This window comes from Notolepis coatsorum (assembly GCF_963971535.1).
Source record: "Notolepis coatsorum genome assembly, chromosome: 2".
NCBI lineage: Eukaryota > Metazoa > Chordata > Actinopteri > Aulopiformes > Paralepididae > Notolepis > Notolepis coatsorum.
In genome coordinates, this window is record NC_140166.1 from 30,164,055 (window position 1) to 30,179,386 (window position 15,332).

The following is a 15,332-nucleotide window of genomic DNA, read 5'->3' on the forward strand; positions in this document are numbered from 1 at the left end:
GGTAGTAACGTTGCCACAGTGCGTCCCTTCAGCTGAATCCACGGGGTGGCTTGCCAGATCTCCAGCATTATCATTTGAACGCTTGGTTTCTTAAACTGTGGATCAGCTCCCAAAACGGGGGCCAGGTTTATGGCGTGTACACACACACCCTGCCTTACAGAAGATGAACTGAAAACCTTCAGCGTCTCCGAGGGGAAATTGTGTCACTGTGTCGACAGCGCCAGGTGGCAATGAATAGGGATGTAGAAAACGCCCAAGTGGTATGTGTTGACGAAGCTCGGGTCCCAGCGGAAAACACATCTGTATTCCCTGTTTGGGTCCAGGCCTGAAAAGGTTTAAAGACCCTGTTCTTTTAAAGGCATCCTGGCGTTTTTTTTAAATGTAGATATTTACCAGACCGTCTTCTCTACAGTCCGAGTGGTGTATCACATTCACTATGATACATGCAGTACAGGCTCCATGTACCACAGCAGTATCAGTACAGGCTCCATGTACCACAGTAGTATCAGTACAGGCTCCATGTACCACAGCAGTATCAGTACAGGCTCCATGTACCACAGTAGTATCAGTACAGGCTCCATGTACCACAGCAGTATCAGTACAGGCTCCATGTACCACAGTAGTATCAGTACAGGCTCCATGTACCACAGCAGTATCAGTACAGGCTCCATGTACCACAGTAGTATCAGTACAGGCTCCATGTACCACAGCAGTATCAGTACAGGCTCCATGTACCACAGCAGTATCAGTACAGGCTCCATGTACCACAGCAGTATCAGTACAGGCTCCATGTACCACAGTAGTATTAGTACAGGCTCCATGTACCACAGTAGTATCAGTACAGGCTCCATGTACCACAGCAGTATCAGTACAGGCTCCATGTACCACAGTAGTATCAGTACAGGCTCCATGTACCACAGTAGTATTAGTACAGGCTCCATGTACCACAGTAGTATCAGTACAGGCTCCATGTACCACAGCAGTATCAGTACAGGCTCCATGTACCACAGTAGTATCAGTACAGGCTCCATGTACCACAGCAGTATTAGTAAAGGCTCCATGTACCACAGCAGTATCAGTACAGGCTCCATGTACCACAGTAGTATTAGTAAAGGCTCCATGTACCACAGCAGTATTAGTAAAGGCTCCATGTACCACAGCAGTATTAGTAAAGGCTCCATGTACCACAGCAGTATCAGTACAGGCTCCATGTACCACAGTAGTATTAGTAAAGGCTCCATGTACCACAGTAGTATCAGTACAGGCTCCATGTACCACAGCAGTATCAGTACAGGCTCCATGTACCACAGTAGTATCAGTACAGGCTCCATGTACCACAGCAGTATCAGTACAGGCTCCATGTACCACAGCAGTATCAGTACAGGCTCCATGTACCACAGTAGTATCAGTACAGGCTCCATGTACCACAGCAGTATCAGTACAGGCTCCATGTACCACAGCAGTATCAGTACAGGCTCCATGTACCACAGTAGTATCAGTACAGGCTCCATGTACCACAGCAGTATCAGTACAGGCTCCATGTACCACAGCAGTATCAGTACAGGCTCCATGTACCACAGCAGTATTAGTAAAGGCTCCATGTACCACAGCAGTATCAGTACAGGCTCCATGTACCACAGTAGTATTAGTAAAGGCTCCATGTACCACAGTAGTATCAGTACAGGCTCCATGTACCACAGTAGTATCAGTACAGGCTCCATGTACCACAGCAGTATCAGTACAGGCTCCATGTACCACAGCAGTATCAGTACAGGCTCCATGTACCACAGTAGTATCAGTACAGGCTCCATGTACCACAGTAGTATCAGTACAGGCTCCATGTACCACAGTAGTATCAGTACAGGCTCCATGTACCACAGCAGTATCAGTACAGGCTCCATGTACCACAGTAGTATCAGTACAGGCTCCATGTACCACAGTAGTATTAGTAAAGGCTCCATGTACCACAGTAGTATTAGTAAAGGCTCCATGTACCACAGTAGTATCAGTACAGGCTCCATGTACCACAGTAGTATCAGTACAGGCTCCATGTACCACAGTAGTATTAGTAAAGGCTCCATGTACCACAGTAGTATTAGTAAAGGCTCCATGTACCACAGCAGTATCAGTACAGGCTCCATGTACCACAGTAGTATCAATACAGGCTCCATGTACCACAGCAGTATCAGTACAGGCTCCATGTACCACAGTAGTATCAGTACAGGCTCCATGTACCACAGTAGTATCAGTACAGGCTCCATGTACCACAGTAGTATCAGTACAGGCTCCATGTACCACAGTAGTATCAATACAGGCTCCATGTACCACAGTAGTATTAGGTCGCTTTCACACAGGGGCTGTTTGGTCCGGACTTTCGGACCAGAATTCGATAGTCCGGTTTTTCGGGTTTGTGTGAATGCGTGTCGAACTCGGTTCGCGGACCAAACAGGCGAACTCTGGTCCGCCTGAAAACGTCGGTCTCGGTTCGGCTTCATCGAACCAAACGCGAACCAAATATAGGAAGTGATTATTATTACCACTGCTCGCAGCACTCACTCCAAAACAAGCACACTGCATCTATCTATCTATCTATCTATCTATCTATCTATCTATCTATCTATCTATCTATCTATCTATCTATCTATCTATCTATCTATCTATCTATCTATCTAACTGTGCATCTTGGGAAGAAGGAAGAAAAAACACGGCTTATTATTATTACCGAGGCGCACGGCATTGGATCAATGGATCAATGCCACGTCAATACTATTATTACCTTACTCATTCACTGCAAAACAAGCACACTGCATCTATCTATCTATCTATCTATCTATCTATCTATCTATCTATCTATCTATCTATCTATCTATCTATCTATCTATCTATCTATCTATCTATCTATATATCTGTGCATCTTGGGAAGAAGGAAGAAAAAACACGGCTTATTATATTATTAATAAAACAGCTACTTGTGGGCACTCATAAAAACACTGTGGTCTACAAGTTGTTTAGCGAGAGGATGGTGGTAATGTGCTTCAATAGAACAATGGATCAATGCCATGTCAAAACTCGCGTGTGGAGGGCTTGCAGACAGTCCACACACAGACACACACACACACGCGCGCGCGCGCACACACGGGCTCGCAGCCACACACACATTTCCACTGTCCAATAGACAAGCGCCCTTTTCGACCGCGTGACATTGTTCAGAAGGTTCAGGTCCGCCTCACAGATTTCTATGTGAACGCAGGCGAACCAAATGAAGAATGCAACAATGTTGCAACTTCACCACCAGAACCGCACCGAGTCCACCAAAACTATATGTGAAAGCGACCTTAGTAAAGGCTCCATGTGCCACAGTAGTCTGCCTCATTGGTGGTTTCTACTTGATTTGAAGGGTTATAATATCCTTCTGTAAGTTTCCCGATGACCCGAGGACCCATGAAACCCATTCAAAACCCCACTGGATGAACAAGGTCCAAAACGCGTGGATGTCAACTAGGTTCTACGCCAGTATTGCATTTCCACTGCCGATACACTGCCGATACACTGTCATCCAATACTAGGGATGTCCGATATTATCGGCCTACCGATATTGGCATTAAAATGTGATATCGTAAATTATCGGTATTGGTTTAACCTTTATTTACCCAGGCAAGCAAGTAAGAACACATTCAGATATTTTTTTTATTGTCAAAAGTATGCATAATGTTGTGTTAATTCCACGACAAGAGATATGTAATGTTAATTACCTGAAATTATTCTGTTTTTTGTGGGGGGAAACCCTGCATATATCGGTATCGGTTGATATCGGTTGATATCGGTATCGGAAATGAAGAGTTGGACAATATCGGTATATCAGTATCGGTAAAAAAGCCAATATCGAGCATCCCTATCCAATACCAAGTACTGCTCCGATCCATCGTTTTTACTGAACAGTAACCAGTTTCAGTTTGGTTTAATTTCAACTAAAGTGATTGAGATATAATCCATTTGCCTCCATTAGAGAGATAGAAAGTGCAGCAAATCAAGCGACTTTGCTTTGATTACTGGCATCATTACACATGTGTCTCGGTAATCTGATTTTAGTGTTGGCTGAAATCCTCAGATACAGATACCCTAGTATCTTAGCCTGTTAACAGTATCGGTGCATCCTTAAGGTCAACTGGAAAATCGTTTCCTGAACTCTCGAATTACTTATTTTGTTGTTGTTGTTGTTGTTGTGGAAGGTCTCTCCATCAAACAGCAGGGATACGGATGACTTGTTGATCCGGGCTACACCCCTCTTGGCTTTCAAAAGCCCCGTTTCGAACGCCCTCCCAGCGCCGGTGAAGCGCGGTGAGGAAGCATGGTTCTGGCTGCTGCTGCTAACGGAGCGTCTGTTAATGGAGGGGAGGGACAGTGATGCGCTCACTCTACCAGCTCAGACGGATAAACTGATTCTCTGAGGGCTTTTAACGTGACACGCACATGCACGCACGTACACACACACACACACACACACACACACACACACACACACACACACACACACACACACTTTCTCTCCGTCTCTCTTCTAAGGGGTATCTAGGGAAATCCATAATGGCATGCATTATTCAGCAGTTCTAACACGGCGGATACACAAATGTTTGTGTGTGTGTTTAACTGCAGTGTGAAAAAGAGTGAGAGATTGGTGCTTAATGCCGCCTTGCTTAAGTCACTGTGTTAAGCCTAATAGCATTACTCCTACACTAATCTCTAGCCAGTATTGAATGACTCGACCCACTGAACTGGCTTTAGCCTCACCACCAAGAATGTAAAATAGGAGTGAGGACATGTTTCCATTCTCTAGTTGACTGACTGATCTCTTCATACACAGACTAACACTAGACAACAGGTTGATACTATTGACTGAGCTCTGTCTTCATACAGACTAACACTAGACAACAGGTTGATCATATTGACTGAGCTCTGTCTTCATACAGACTAACACTAGACAACAGGTTGATACTATTGACTGAGCTCTGTCTTCATACAGACTAACACTAGACAACAGGTTGATACTATTGACTGAGCTCTGTCTTCATACAGACTAACACTAGACAACAGGTTGATACTATTGACTGAGCTCTGTCTTCATACAGACTAACACTAGACAACAGGTTGATACTATTGACTGAGCTCTGTCTTCATACAGACTAACACTAGACAACAGGTTGATACTATTGACTGAGCTCTGTCTTCATACACAGACTAACACTAGACAACAGGTTGATCATATTGACTGAGCTCTGTCTTCATACAGACTAACACTAGACAACAGGTTGATACTATTGACTGAGCTCTGTCTTCATACACAGACTTAGCCCCTTTCGTGACTGTGATGCACCGAGTGAATCCACAGTCACTCTCAGCTACGCCGCGACCAGGCTAAAAAGAAACTACCAAGCGTGATCAGGGGGCTCGGGGTGGGTCAAAAATATATCAGATATGAATTTCAAAGATACCCAGCATACAATATGGGTTTAACACAGCTTTACAGTGGGGTCTGGAAGCTCGGAGTTGCTAATAAACAGTTTAAATCATTGTTACAAAACGAGTGGTACTTACAGAGCGAGCCGTCTATTTCCGCCATTGGTGTCACCGCGCATGCGCACCAGGCAGCCAAATGCCTGGTGCGCATGCGCGGTGACACCAATGGCGGAAATAGACGGCTCGCTCTGTAAGTACCACTCGTTTTGTAACAATGATTTAAACTGTTTATTAGCAACTCCGAGCTTCCAGACCCCACTGTAGACCCTCTGCTAGATCTGACAGGATTGGATCGGCACATGACAGACAGAGGAGTACCTTGTTAACTTCTATCTAACCCAGTCCCAGGTGAAAGAACACACAACATATTATTGTTTTTTCTCTGTGTGTTTAGATCCAGGTCTACAGCTTGGAGACGGGCCAGGCGGAGGTGTGTGTGGGCAACTCGCCAGAAGACTTCACCTGCATCAACCTGAGAGACGCCCCCCCACACCTGCTGGTGTGTGGAAACAAAGACAGGAGGTACTTACTACCCTTACAGCACACACACACACACACACACACACACACACACACACACACACACACACTCGCACTCGCACACACACTCACACTCACACCACACACACTCACACGAGATGTGGAAGCTGACATCACTTTGCTAACTAAGCAGCCAATCGTATCAATGGTCGCTTACCTTAGAGAAGAAGCTTGACAATCTCGTTGTCAACCCTTTGTCAGAGAAGTTGCAGGAGAAGCTATGTGACGACAGTGACGTCTATGTGACGACAGTGACGTCTTACCAAAACAATAGTTCTGACCAAATAAAATGGTGTGATGTACCTGAACGATCGTTCATGAACTCGTTCATATTTTGGGGCAAACGTGAACTGAACGTACTGTATTTCCGCTAGATGAACGTAATTGTGAACGCGTTCATTCTCTGCACTCTATCACAGTATAACTTTGTTCAAAAGTGTGCCAGATTTGGGACGGACACACACACACACACACACACCGAAAGGTTTCGGTGTGTGCGTGTTGCGCACGGAGAGAGATACTCATTACGCGTGACGCGGGGCCGCCCCTTTAAGGCAATGGTAGGGGAAACACTGATAAATAATCACAGTGGGATGGAATTGCCAGTATTCTGATTGCTGTCTTGGTTGTATATGGGTTGTGGCAATACATTTGACAAATAATAGCTCACAGCAACGTATTGAAAAAAGAACTATAAACCATAGCTGTCAACATTGGTATTTAAAAAAAAGGGAAATTTCGCCCCTCCCCCCGGCCCGGCCCCCTCCCAATGTAGTCTCCTCCCCCTCGTTAAATTAAATTAATCAGATACCTGGTTGAAAGTGAAATGCTGTGAACATCCCTGCATTAAATTAATGGAAGTGTAAGACAAATTCAGTATAAATTCACTTTATGTAGTAGTATAGCATTAACATGTTCATATTTATTGAAATCTTACAATGCATACATAAATGTTATGATGAATTGAAAATGGGGGAAGAAGTCTTTCTCTGGTCTGCATCCCCTTAACAATTGTGTATTGCGCCATACTGTATTGTACCCATTCTGCAATCTGTTAAAGTTAGCAATCAATAAATGTATTACCATAGTGTCTTTATACTTTCACCACTGTACATTAATACTACAACTCAAGAAGAATCAAGAGGTTTATTTGTCACATACATACAGTGAAATGCGGATTGATTGTGCAAAATACAATAAAAATAGGCATAGAAAAAAGAATAGGTAACACAAGATATGCATGATAAAAAAAGACATGCCAAGTTCCTGAAAAACTGGTTCCTATGTACACTACAATACAATTGTAACTCTTAATGTATCTAAACTATACAATACCTCCTTCCTTTAAAGTGACATTTTGTTTAAAGTGATCTGTACTGTACATACATCTGATTAGTATTGTATATTACTATTGCACTTTACTGTTACATTTGCACTCTGGTTGGATGCCAAATGTCTTCGTTGTACTGTATAATGACAATACATTTTAATCTAATCTAATTAGACTGTTTTATCACTCTGGAATGGATGGGGGATACCACTTCATTCCCTGTGGGGGTCTCTTGCATCGGCCAGGGACCTGTTGTAGGTATAGGTTGCAGACCTCGCATTTCTCAACACCTGCTGAGAAGGAGTGTATTTGTGAAAAACTTTCATAGCCTCTATGCCTCGTTGATTGGTCATGATGACTGACGTCGCTTTTTCCTCCGTGTGCGACATTGAAATCAGCGCGGCATAATTTACAAAAAGCATAGAGTGTTGGCGGCTACGTGGTGCAGTGGGCAAGGCGCTCACCACAAATACTGGAGACGCTGGGTTCGCCTGTTCGAGCCCAGCGCTCCACATTGCTTTCAGTTTAGCTGGTCGTCCGTACTAATACACATTGGCAGTATTAGGGGGTGGGAAACTGATGGGTGGGGATCGGGCGTTGTGGACAGCGACTCCTACAGGTCGGTTGGTGCGCCTGCGCAGTAGAATCAGGAAGCGATGGGGGCGGCGCCTGACGCTGAAAGATTGCGCCGTGCAGGTGAAAAGATGCGACTGCTGTTACCTCGAGTATCGGAGGGGACTCGTGCTATGTATGACTTAGTCCACATTGCAGCTGGCTTGTGGGAGGCAAGAAACAGCGTTCGAGACAGGGGAGGGTTGAATTGGATGATATGAAATTGGTATGGGAGAAAAATGGGAGAAAAAGTGGATAAAAAAAAAAGCATAGTGTTGAAACGTTGCTTTTCGTGAGGTACGGGAACGTCTCCTCCCACTTGGCGAGATATTTGCAGCTCTTTTTGGCTTTCTTAGCTGGTGGAACCGCACAATCCTCTCTCAAGCCCATCGTAGAATGTAATACATTTCAAGCTAAACCCCTCCTTTATCCGGATTCCGGTTGCTGTTCTTCTTCTTCTTCGGGTCGCAAACGGCTTCCGGTCTGACTTCCTGTGCTAACGTTCTAATCTACACTGCTGCCACCTGTCGTCACAGGGGAATTTCAGCCATTTTGTAAACATTTATAAAAAAAATTAAAAACGGGAAAAATCCGGGAACGGGATGACGGCGGGAAGGAAGGTTGAAATTCGGGACAATCCCGGGAAAATCGGGATGGTTGACAGCTATGCTATAAACTAGTTCATTTTTGAAACCATGAACTTTAGTTAAAAATGTTGAATTATGAACTATGAACTGAACTAGTTCATTTAAAAATGTGTGAACTGAACTAGTTCATGTAGAAAGTGAACTTTCCAAACACTGCTTATGGAACCACCTTTTTCAACTGTGCCCAGTTGGTTGATGCCAACTATTCTAGCGCAGAGAGATGTGATTTCTGTAGCTCAGAGTTCTCTGGTATTTCTAAATAATGTGGGTGCAGCCTCACAAAACTTTACACCCAGAAACAATCTTGGGACATTCTTGGGGGGCGACAGTGGCTCAGGAGGTAGAGCAGTCGTCTGGTAATGGCAGAGGTTCCCGGTTCGATTCCTGCTCCTCCCGGTCAGCGTGTCGAGGTGTCCTTGAGCGAGACACATTAACCCCTAATTGCTCCCGATGAGCAGGTTGGCACCTTGCATGCTCTCCTCTGCCGTCGGTGTGTGAATGTGTGAGTGAATGAGTGAAATGTGAGGAACAAGTTGTAAAGCGTGTTGGATAAAAGTTGTTATATTATGCACCATTTACATTCAGAGTGTATAGTTTGTCTTGGCACATTGAAGGCGACATTCTGAGCAGCTATTTGACTCATGAGTGCTCATTGTCATCCAGTTTCGAAATGGTTAGAAAATGGCTAATATTGTTTTGAAAGGATTAGGCCATCAATCACTTACATCTCTATGGGTGTCCAAGATGTTGAAAAGACACAGCATGTTTTTTTTTTTATTATCTTTTTCCCCCCTCCTTTTTCCGATTTTCTCCCATCCTCCCACTATTTTAGTCGTTATGCCAATTCCCAACCCCCTTCCTGGTTGTTGTGCACTCCCCCCTACTGTTGGTCCGGGACGCCGGAGACTGTCACATGCTTTCCTCCGACGCATGTGCAGCCAGCCGGCAGCCAGCCTGGCCGCGCAGATTCTCACCGGGAGAGTGTAACAACGTGTGGAAGGTCACACTACCTCCCTCCAGATCCTACCCTCGCTGTGCAGGCGCCCCGACCGAACTGTAGGGGTCGCTGTCCACAACGCCCAGGACCCACCCATCAGCTTTCCCACCCCTAACACTGCCAATTGTGTTAGTATGAACGACCAGCCAAGCTGATAGCAACGCCGAGAGCTGGATTCGAACCCAGCGTCTCCAGCGTTGATGGCGAGCGCCTTGCCCACTACACCACCTAGCCGCCCCAAGACACAGCATGTTGTAAGATATTTTCAGCATCTCCCAATCACAAAATAGTTGTCCATCTTCTAATCTGGTTGAAATGGTCAGGAAAGGACTGCATGATTGTGGCCTGGGCCTAAATCATAATATAGCATAACAGAGCCAACTGCTCATTAAAGGTCTTCGGTAGCACTTTATAATAACACCCTGTTATAATACATTTATAATGTATTTGTAAATAATGAACAAACCATTTATATACATTCATAAATGATTATTAAATCATTTATAACTATTTGTATACCATTTACAAAGTATTTATTTTACAGATTAGTTCTACATTATTTATAACTCATTATCAACATTGTTTGTACCGGATTTGTTCATCATTAAATAATGTTGTTTAATGTGTAGTAACACATTTGTAGATGCTTTGAAAAATGGATATGAAAAAAACGACTATAGTGTATCTCCATTTATTTTTCATGTTCAACAAATGATTTGTTAAGACATTCATAAAACATCTATAAATCATTTGCAGATGCTATCGTGGGGGCCAATCTAAAGTGAAGCCTATTCATCATTAACAAGTGTCTAATACAGTTAATTATTTGTTTACTTTTTCATCACATGTTACAAATGTTGTAGGCAGCTTTCGGATACACCCTTCTTTGTGACATCAAACAGTGACAGAATTAGGACTAAAGATAAATGCAATTTTATTAACATATAAAATACATGTGCATGACATATAGTGTAACATCGGGGGGCACTAGGACCCAGGAGTACCCTGGCCAGGTATTGAAGAGTATCTAGAGAGGAAGTCTCACGCGAGCGAGACTTGACGTCACGTGTGTTGCCGTCTGTTTGAATGGAAGCACAAGTTATCCGTGCTGCGTCTATACTTTCGCTTTTAATAAGGTATGAGCAGGTTAAACACCTTTTTTTGTTGGTAAATCTATTCCATCATTTCCGACCTACAAACAACTCTTATATGTTGTGTAGACGTTCGTGTAGATGTGGTGGCCGCTAACGTTACATTTGTGTGCTCAGTGTGCTCAGTGATGATGACACGACACAAATAATTATTACTCTTGTGTGTCGTGTCGTCATCACATACATACTGAGCACTGAGCACACAGCATATTGTTGTTTGTAGGTCGGAAATGATGGAATAGATTTACCAACAAAAAAAGGTGTTTAACCTGCTCATACCTTATTAAAAGCGAAAGTATAGACGCAGCACGGATAACTTGTGCTTCCATTCAAACAGACGGCAACACACGTGATGTCAAGTCTCGCTCGCGTGAGACTTCCTCTCTAGATACTCTTCAATACCTGGCCAGGGTACTCCTGGGTCCTAGTGCCCCCCGCTGTTCCACTATATGCACATGTATTTTATATGTTAATAAAATTGCATTTATCTTTAGTCCTAATTCTGTCACTGTTTGATGTCACAAAGAAGGGTGTATCCGAAAGCTGCCTACAACATTTGTAACATGTGATGAAAAGGTAAATAAATAATTAACTGTATTAGACACTAGTTAATGATGAATAGGCTTCACTTTAGATTGGCCCCCACGATAGCATCTGCAAATGATTTATAAATGTTTTATGAATGTCTTAACAAATCATTTGTTGAACATGAAAAATAAATGGAGATACACTATAGTCGTTTTTTCATATCCATTTTTCAAAGCATCTACAAATGTGTTACTACACATTAAACAACATTATTTAATGATGAACAAATCAAGTACAAACAATGTTGATAATGAGTTATAAATAATGTAGAACTAATCTGTAAATGTTATACAAATATAGTTATAAATGATTTAATAATAATTTATGAATGTATATAAATGGTTTGTTCATGATTAGTTCATTATCCACTAATGCGTTATAAATACTTTGTAAATGATATACAAATATAGTTATAAATGATTTAATAATCATTTATGAATGTATATAAATGGTTTGTTCATGATTAGTTCATTATCTACAAATACCTTATAAATGTATTATAACAGGGTGTTATTATAAAGTGCTACCAGGTCTTCAAGAAGTCCCATGACTCATCCACAACAGTAAAAGGGTAAATGATAAATCCCCATCAGTCTATTGGACTGAGCAGAATAAAGGCACCAGCATGTCAGACAAAAGACGGTGCTTACACAGGATTACATGGGGTACGATAATTATCGTACGCTGTACCATCGAACTGAGGTCAGGTGAGGTAAGCTGAGGCAATCTCTTCCAAAAAGGCTGAGAATCACACAGAGTGGTTGCCGTGGTAGCAGATCCACTGGATGGTGCAAGAAGCTGACTGAAGTGGAAAAACAGCATTGTATTTTTTCTGACACACAACCATTTTGTGTTGTCACTCAGTAATTTACTGTGACTTCAAATATGAAAGTAAAATTAAAGATTCTTGCATACTTGCACTAAGTTATCTTTTACCTCCTATATTTATTTCAATCATACATAAAAAAAAATTGCCACTGTTTATACTGTATACAGTGTACACTACATAGTGTCCCATATGTCACTTATGTTTATAGTGTCCTATATGTTACTTTATGTTTATATTAGATCTTTGTTTATATACACGTGGGAAGGGGGAAACGCCATTTAATTTCTCTGTATGTCTTGCACATTATGAGAAGCAACAATAAAGCTGACTTTGACTTTGACTTGTCAAGATCAAGATGGGCAGAGTGAACCGACACATTTAACGGGAACACAGTAGAATCACAGCCCTCTGCGTTCAGCGTGCATTCTCCCCATAACCTGTGGAGGCTTTCTTCTTTCTATTAGGAGGGTTTGCTTATGATACGGTAAAAGGTTTGTGTTTCTATCTGCATACGACACTGTAAGATTCAGCCTGTGCAAATAACCCATATATTTCCATTTTATTCCTGTTAATTACCAAGGAAGGTTTCTACCTTTTTAAATGTTCCAGACATGTTGAAATACATTTCACATTATATTTATATAGTATACATAAATACATTCTTTTCACTAGATGATACATTTCACATTATATTTATACAGTATACTGTACATCATAAATACATTCTTTTCACTAGATGATACATTTCACATTATATTTATACAGTGTACATCATAAATACATTCTTTTCACTAGATGATACATTTCACATTATATTTATACAGTATACTGTACATCATAAATACATTCTTTTCACTAGATGATACATTTCACATTATATTTATACAGTATACATCATAAATACATTCTTTTCACTAGATGATACATTTCACATTATATATATACAGTATACATAAATACATTCTTTTCACTAGATGATACAACTGCCTCCCAGCTATATAACACAGCAGATGCTGAAAGCATGGAGAGGCTCTGGCAGTTCTAGGGTCTCACTAAATACTGTGACTGAGTCTTAGAAGTTCCCTGTTAGGACCACCAGCATCAACTAAGCCCCCCCCCCCTCTCCACATGTGTCCACAAAGACGACGTCTGCAGAGATTAGAGGCCCGTCTCCTGAAGGCTCTTAAAGCTGGACTGTCCTGTATACAGCTGGACATGGCGTCCTCGGAATGCTGTCCCTGTATACAGCTGGACATGGCGTCCTCGGAATGCTGTCCCTGTATACAGCTGGACATGGCGTCCTGAGAATGATGTCCCTGTATACAGCTGGACATGGCGTCTTCAGAATGATGTCCTGTATACAGCTGGACATGGCGTCTTCAGAATGCTGTCCCTGTATACAGCTGGACATGGCATCCTCAGAATGATGTCCTGTATACAGCTGGACATGGCGTCCTCAGAATGATGTCCTGTATACAGCTGGACATGGCGTCTTCAGAATGCTGTCCCTGTATACAGCTGGACATGGCGTCCTCAGAATGATGTCCTGTATACAGCTGGACATGGCGTCTTCAGAATGCTGTCCTGTATACAGCTGGACATGGCGTCCTCAGAATGATGTCCTGTATACAGCTGGACATGGCGTCCTCAGAATGCTGTCCCTGTATACAGCTGGACATGGCGTCCTCAGAATGCTGTCCTGTATACAGCTGGACATGGTGTCCTCAGAATGCTGTCCCTGTATACAGCTGGACATGGCATCCTCAGAATGCTGTCCTGTATACAGCTGGACATGGCGTCCTCAGAATGCTGTCCTGTATACAGCTGGACATGGCGTCCTCAGAATGCTGTCCTGTATACAGCTGGACATGGCGTCCTCAGAATGCTGTCCTGTATACAGCTGGACATGGCATCCTCAGAATGCTGTCCTGTATACAGCTGGACATGGTGTCCTCAGAATGCTGTCCCTGTATACAGCTGGACATGGCATCCTCAGAATGCTGTCCCTGTATACAGCTGGACATGGCATCCTCAGAATGCTGTCCTGTATACAGCTGGACATGGCGTCCTCAGAATGATGTCCTGTATACAGCTGGACATGGCGTCCTCAGAATGCTGTCCTGTATACAGCTGGACATGGCGTCCTCAGAATGCTGTCCTGTATACAGCTGGACATGGCGTCCTCAGAATGCTGTCCTGTATACAGCTGGACATGGTGTCCTCAGAATGCTGTCCCTGTATACAGCTGGACATGGCATCCTCAGAATGCTGTCCTGTATACAGCTGGACATGGCATCCTCAGAATGCTGTCCCTGTATACAGCTGGACATGGCATCCTCAGAATGATGTCCTGTATACAGCTGGACATGGCGTCCTCAGAATGCTGTCCTGTATACAGCTGGACATGGTGTCCTCAGAATGCTGTCCCTGTATACAGCTGGACATGGCATCCTCAGAATGCTGTCCCTGTATACAGCTGGACATGGCGTCCTCAGAATGCTGTCCTGTATACAGCTGGACATGGCATCCTCAGAATGATGTCCTGTATACAGCTGGACATGGCATCCTCAGAATGCTGTCCCTGTATACAGCTGGACATGGCATCCTCAGAATGATGTCCTGTATACAGCTGGACAGGGAGGCAGGCCAGCAGCTGATTGAAGACTCGGCAGCAATCCCCTCAATTCATGGCTGAAAAACCAAAGTAATCACAACAATGTAATCCAAGCAGGTATAACTATGTAGTTATGCATCTAACCAGGTAACGTGTCTGAAACACATGGGTAGCACTAGGCGTGGGAGAATGATTCATTCCATGTAATCATTGTGATTCTACCTTTAGCGATTCTGCATCAATCCGCACAAATCAGCTTCAAGGCCCTCGACCTGGCATATCGTGCGGCGAAGGGAACGGCTCCCGCCTACCTCCGGTCAATGGTCTCTAACTACACACCCTCAAGACCCCTCCGGTCTGCATCTTCTAACTACACACCCTCAAGACCCCTACGGTCTGCATCTTCCGGCCGCCTCCGACCCACTCCTATCCGAGCTTCGGGAGGGTCATCAAAGATAAGCCGCCTATTCTCAGTCCTTTCCCCACAATGGTGGAACGAACTGTGGTGGG

At 43.4% G+C, this 15,332-nt stretch overlaps 1 protein-coding gene across 1 annotated transcript in view; it reads left to right on the forward strand.

Annotated features, from left to right (window-relative positions):
* Nucleotides 1-15,332, forward strand: part of fbxw8 (F-box and WD repeat domain containing 8) — a 125,145-nt gene that overhangs the window by 64,324 nt on the left and 45,489 nt on the right. Inside the window, exon 8 of the mRNA XM_084308099.1 lies at nucleotides 5,909-6,036. Within this exon, the coding sequence (XP_084164225.1) occupies nucleotides 5,909-6,036 (128 nt within the window). The remainder of the gene's footprint in view (nucleotides 1-5,908; nucleotides 6,037-15,332) is intronic.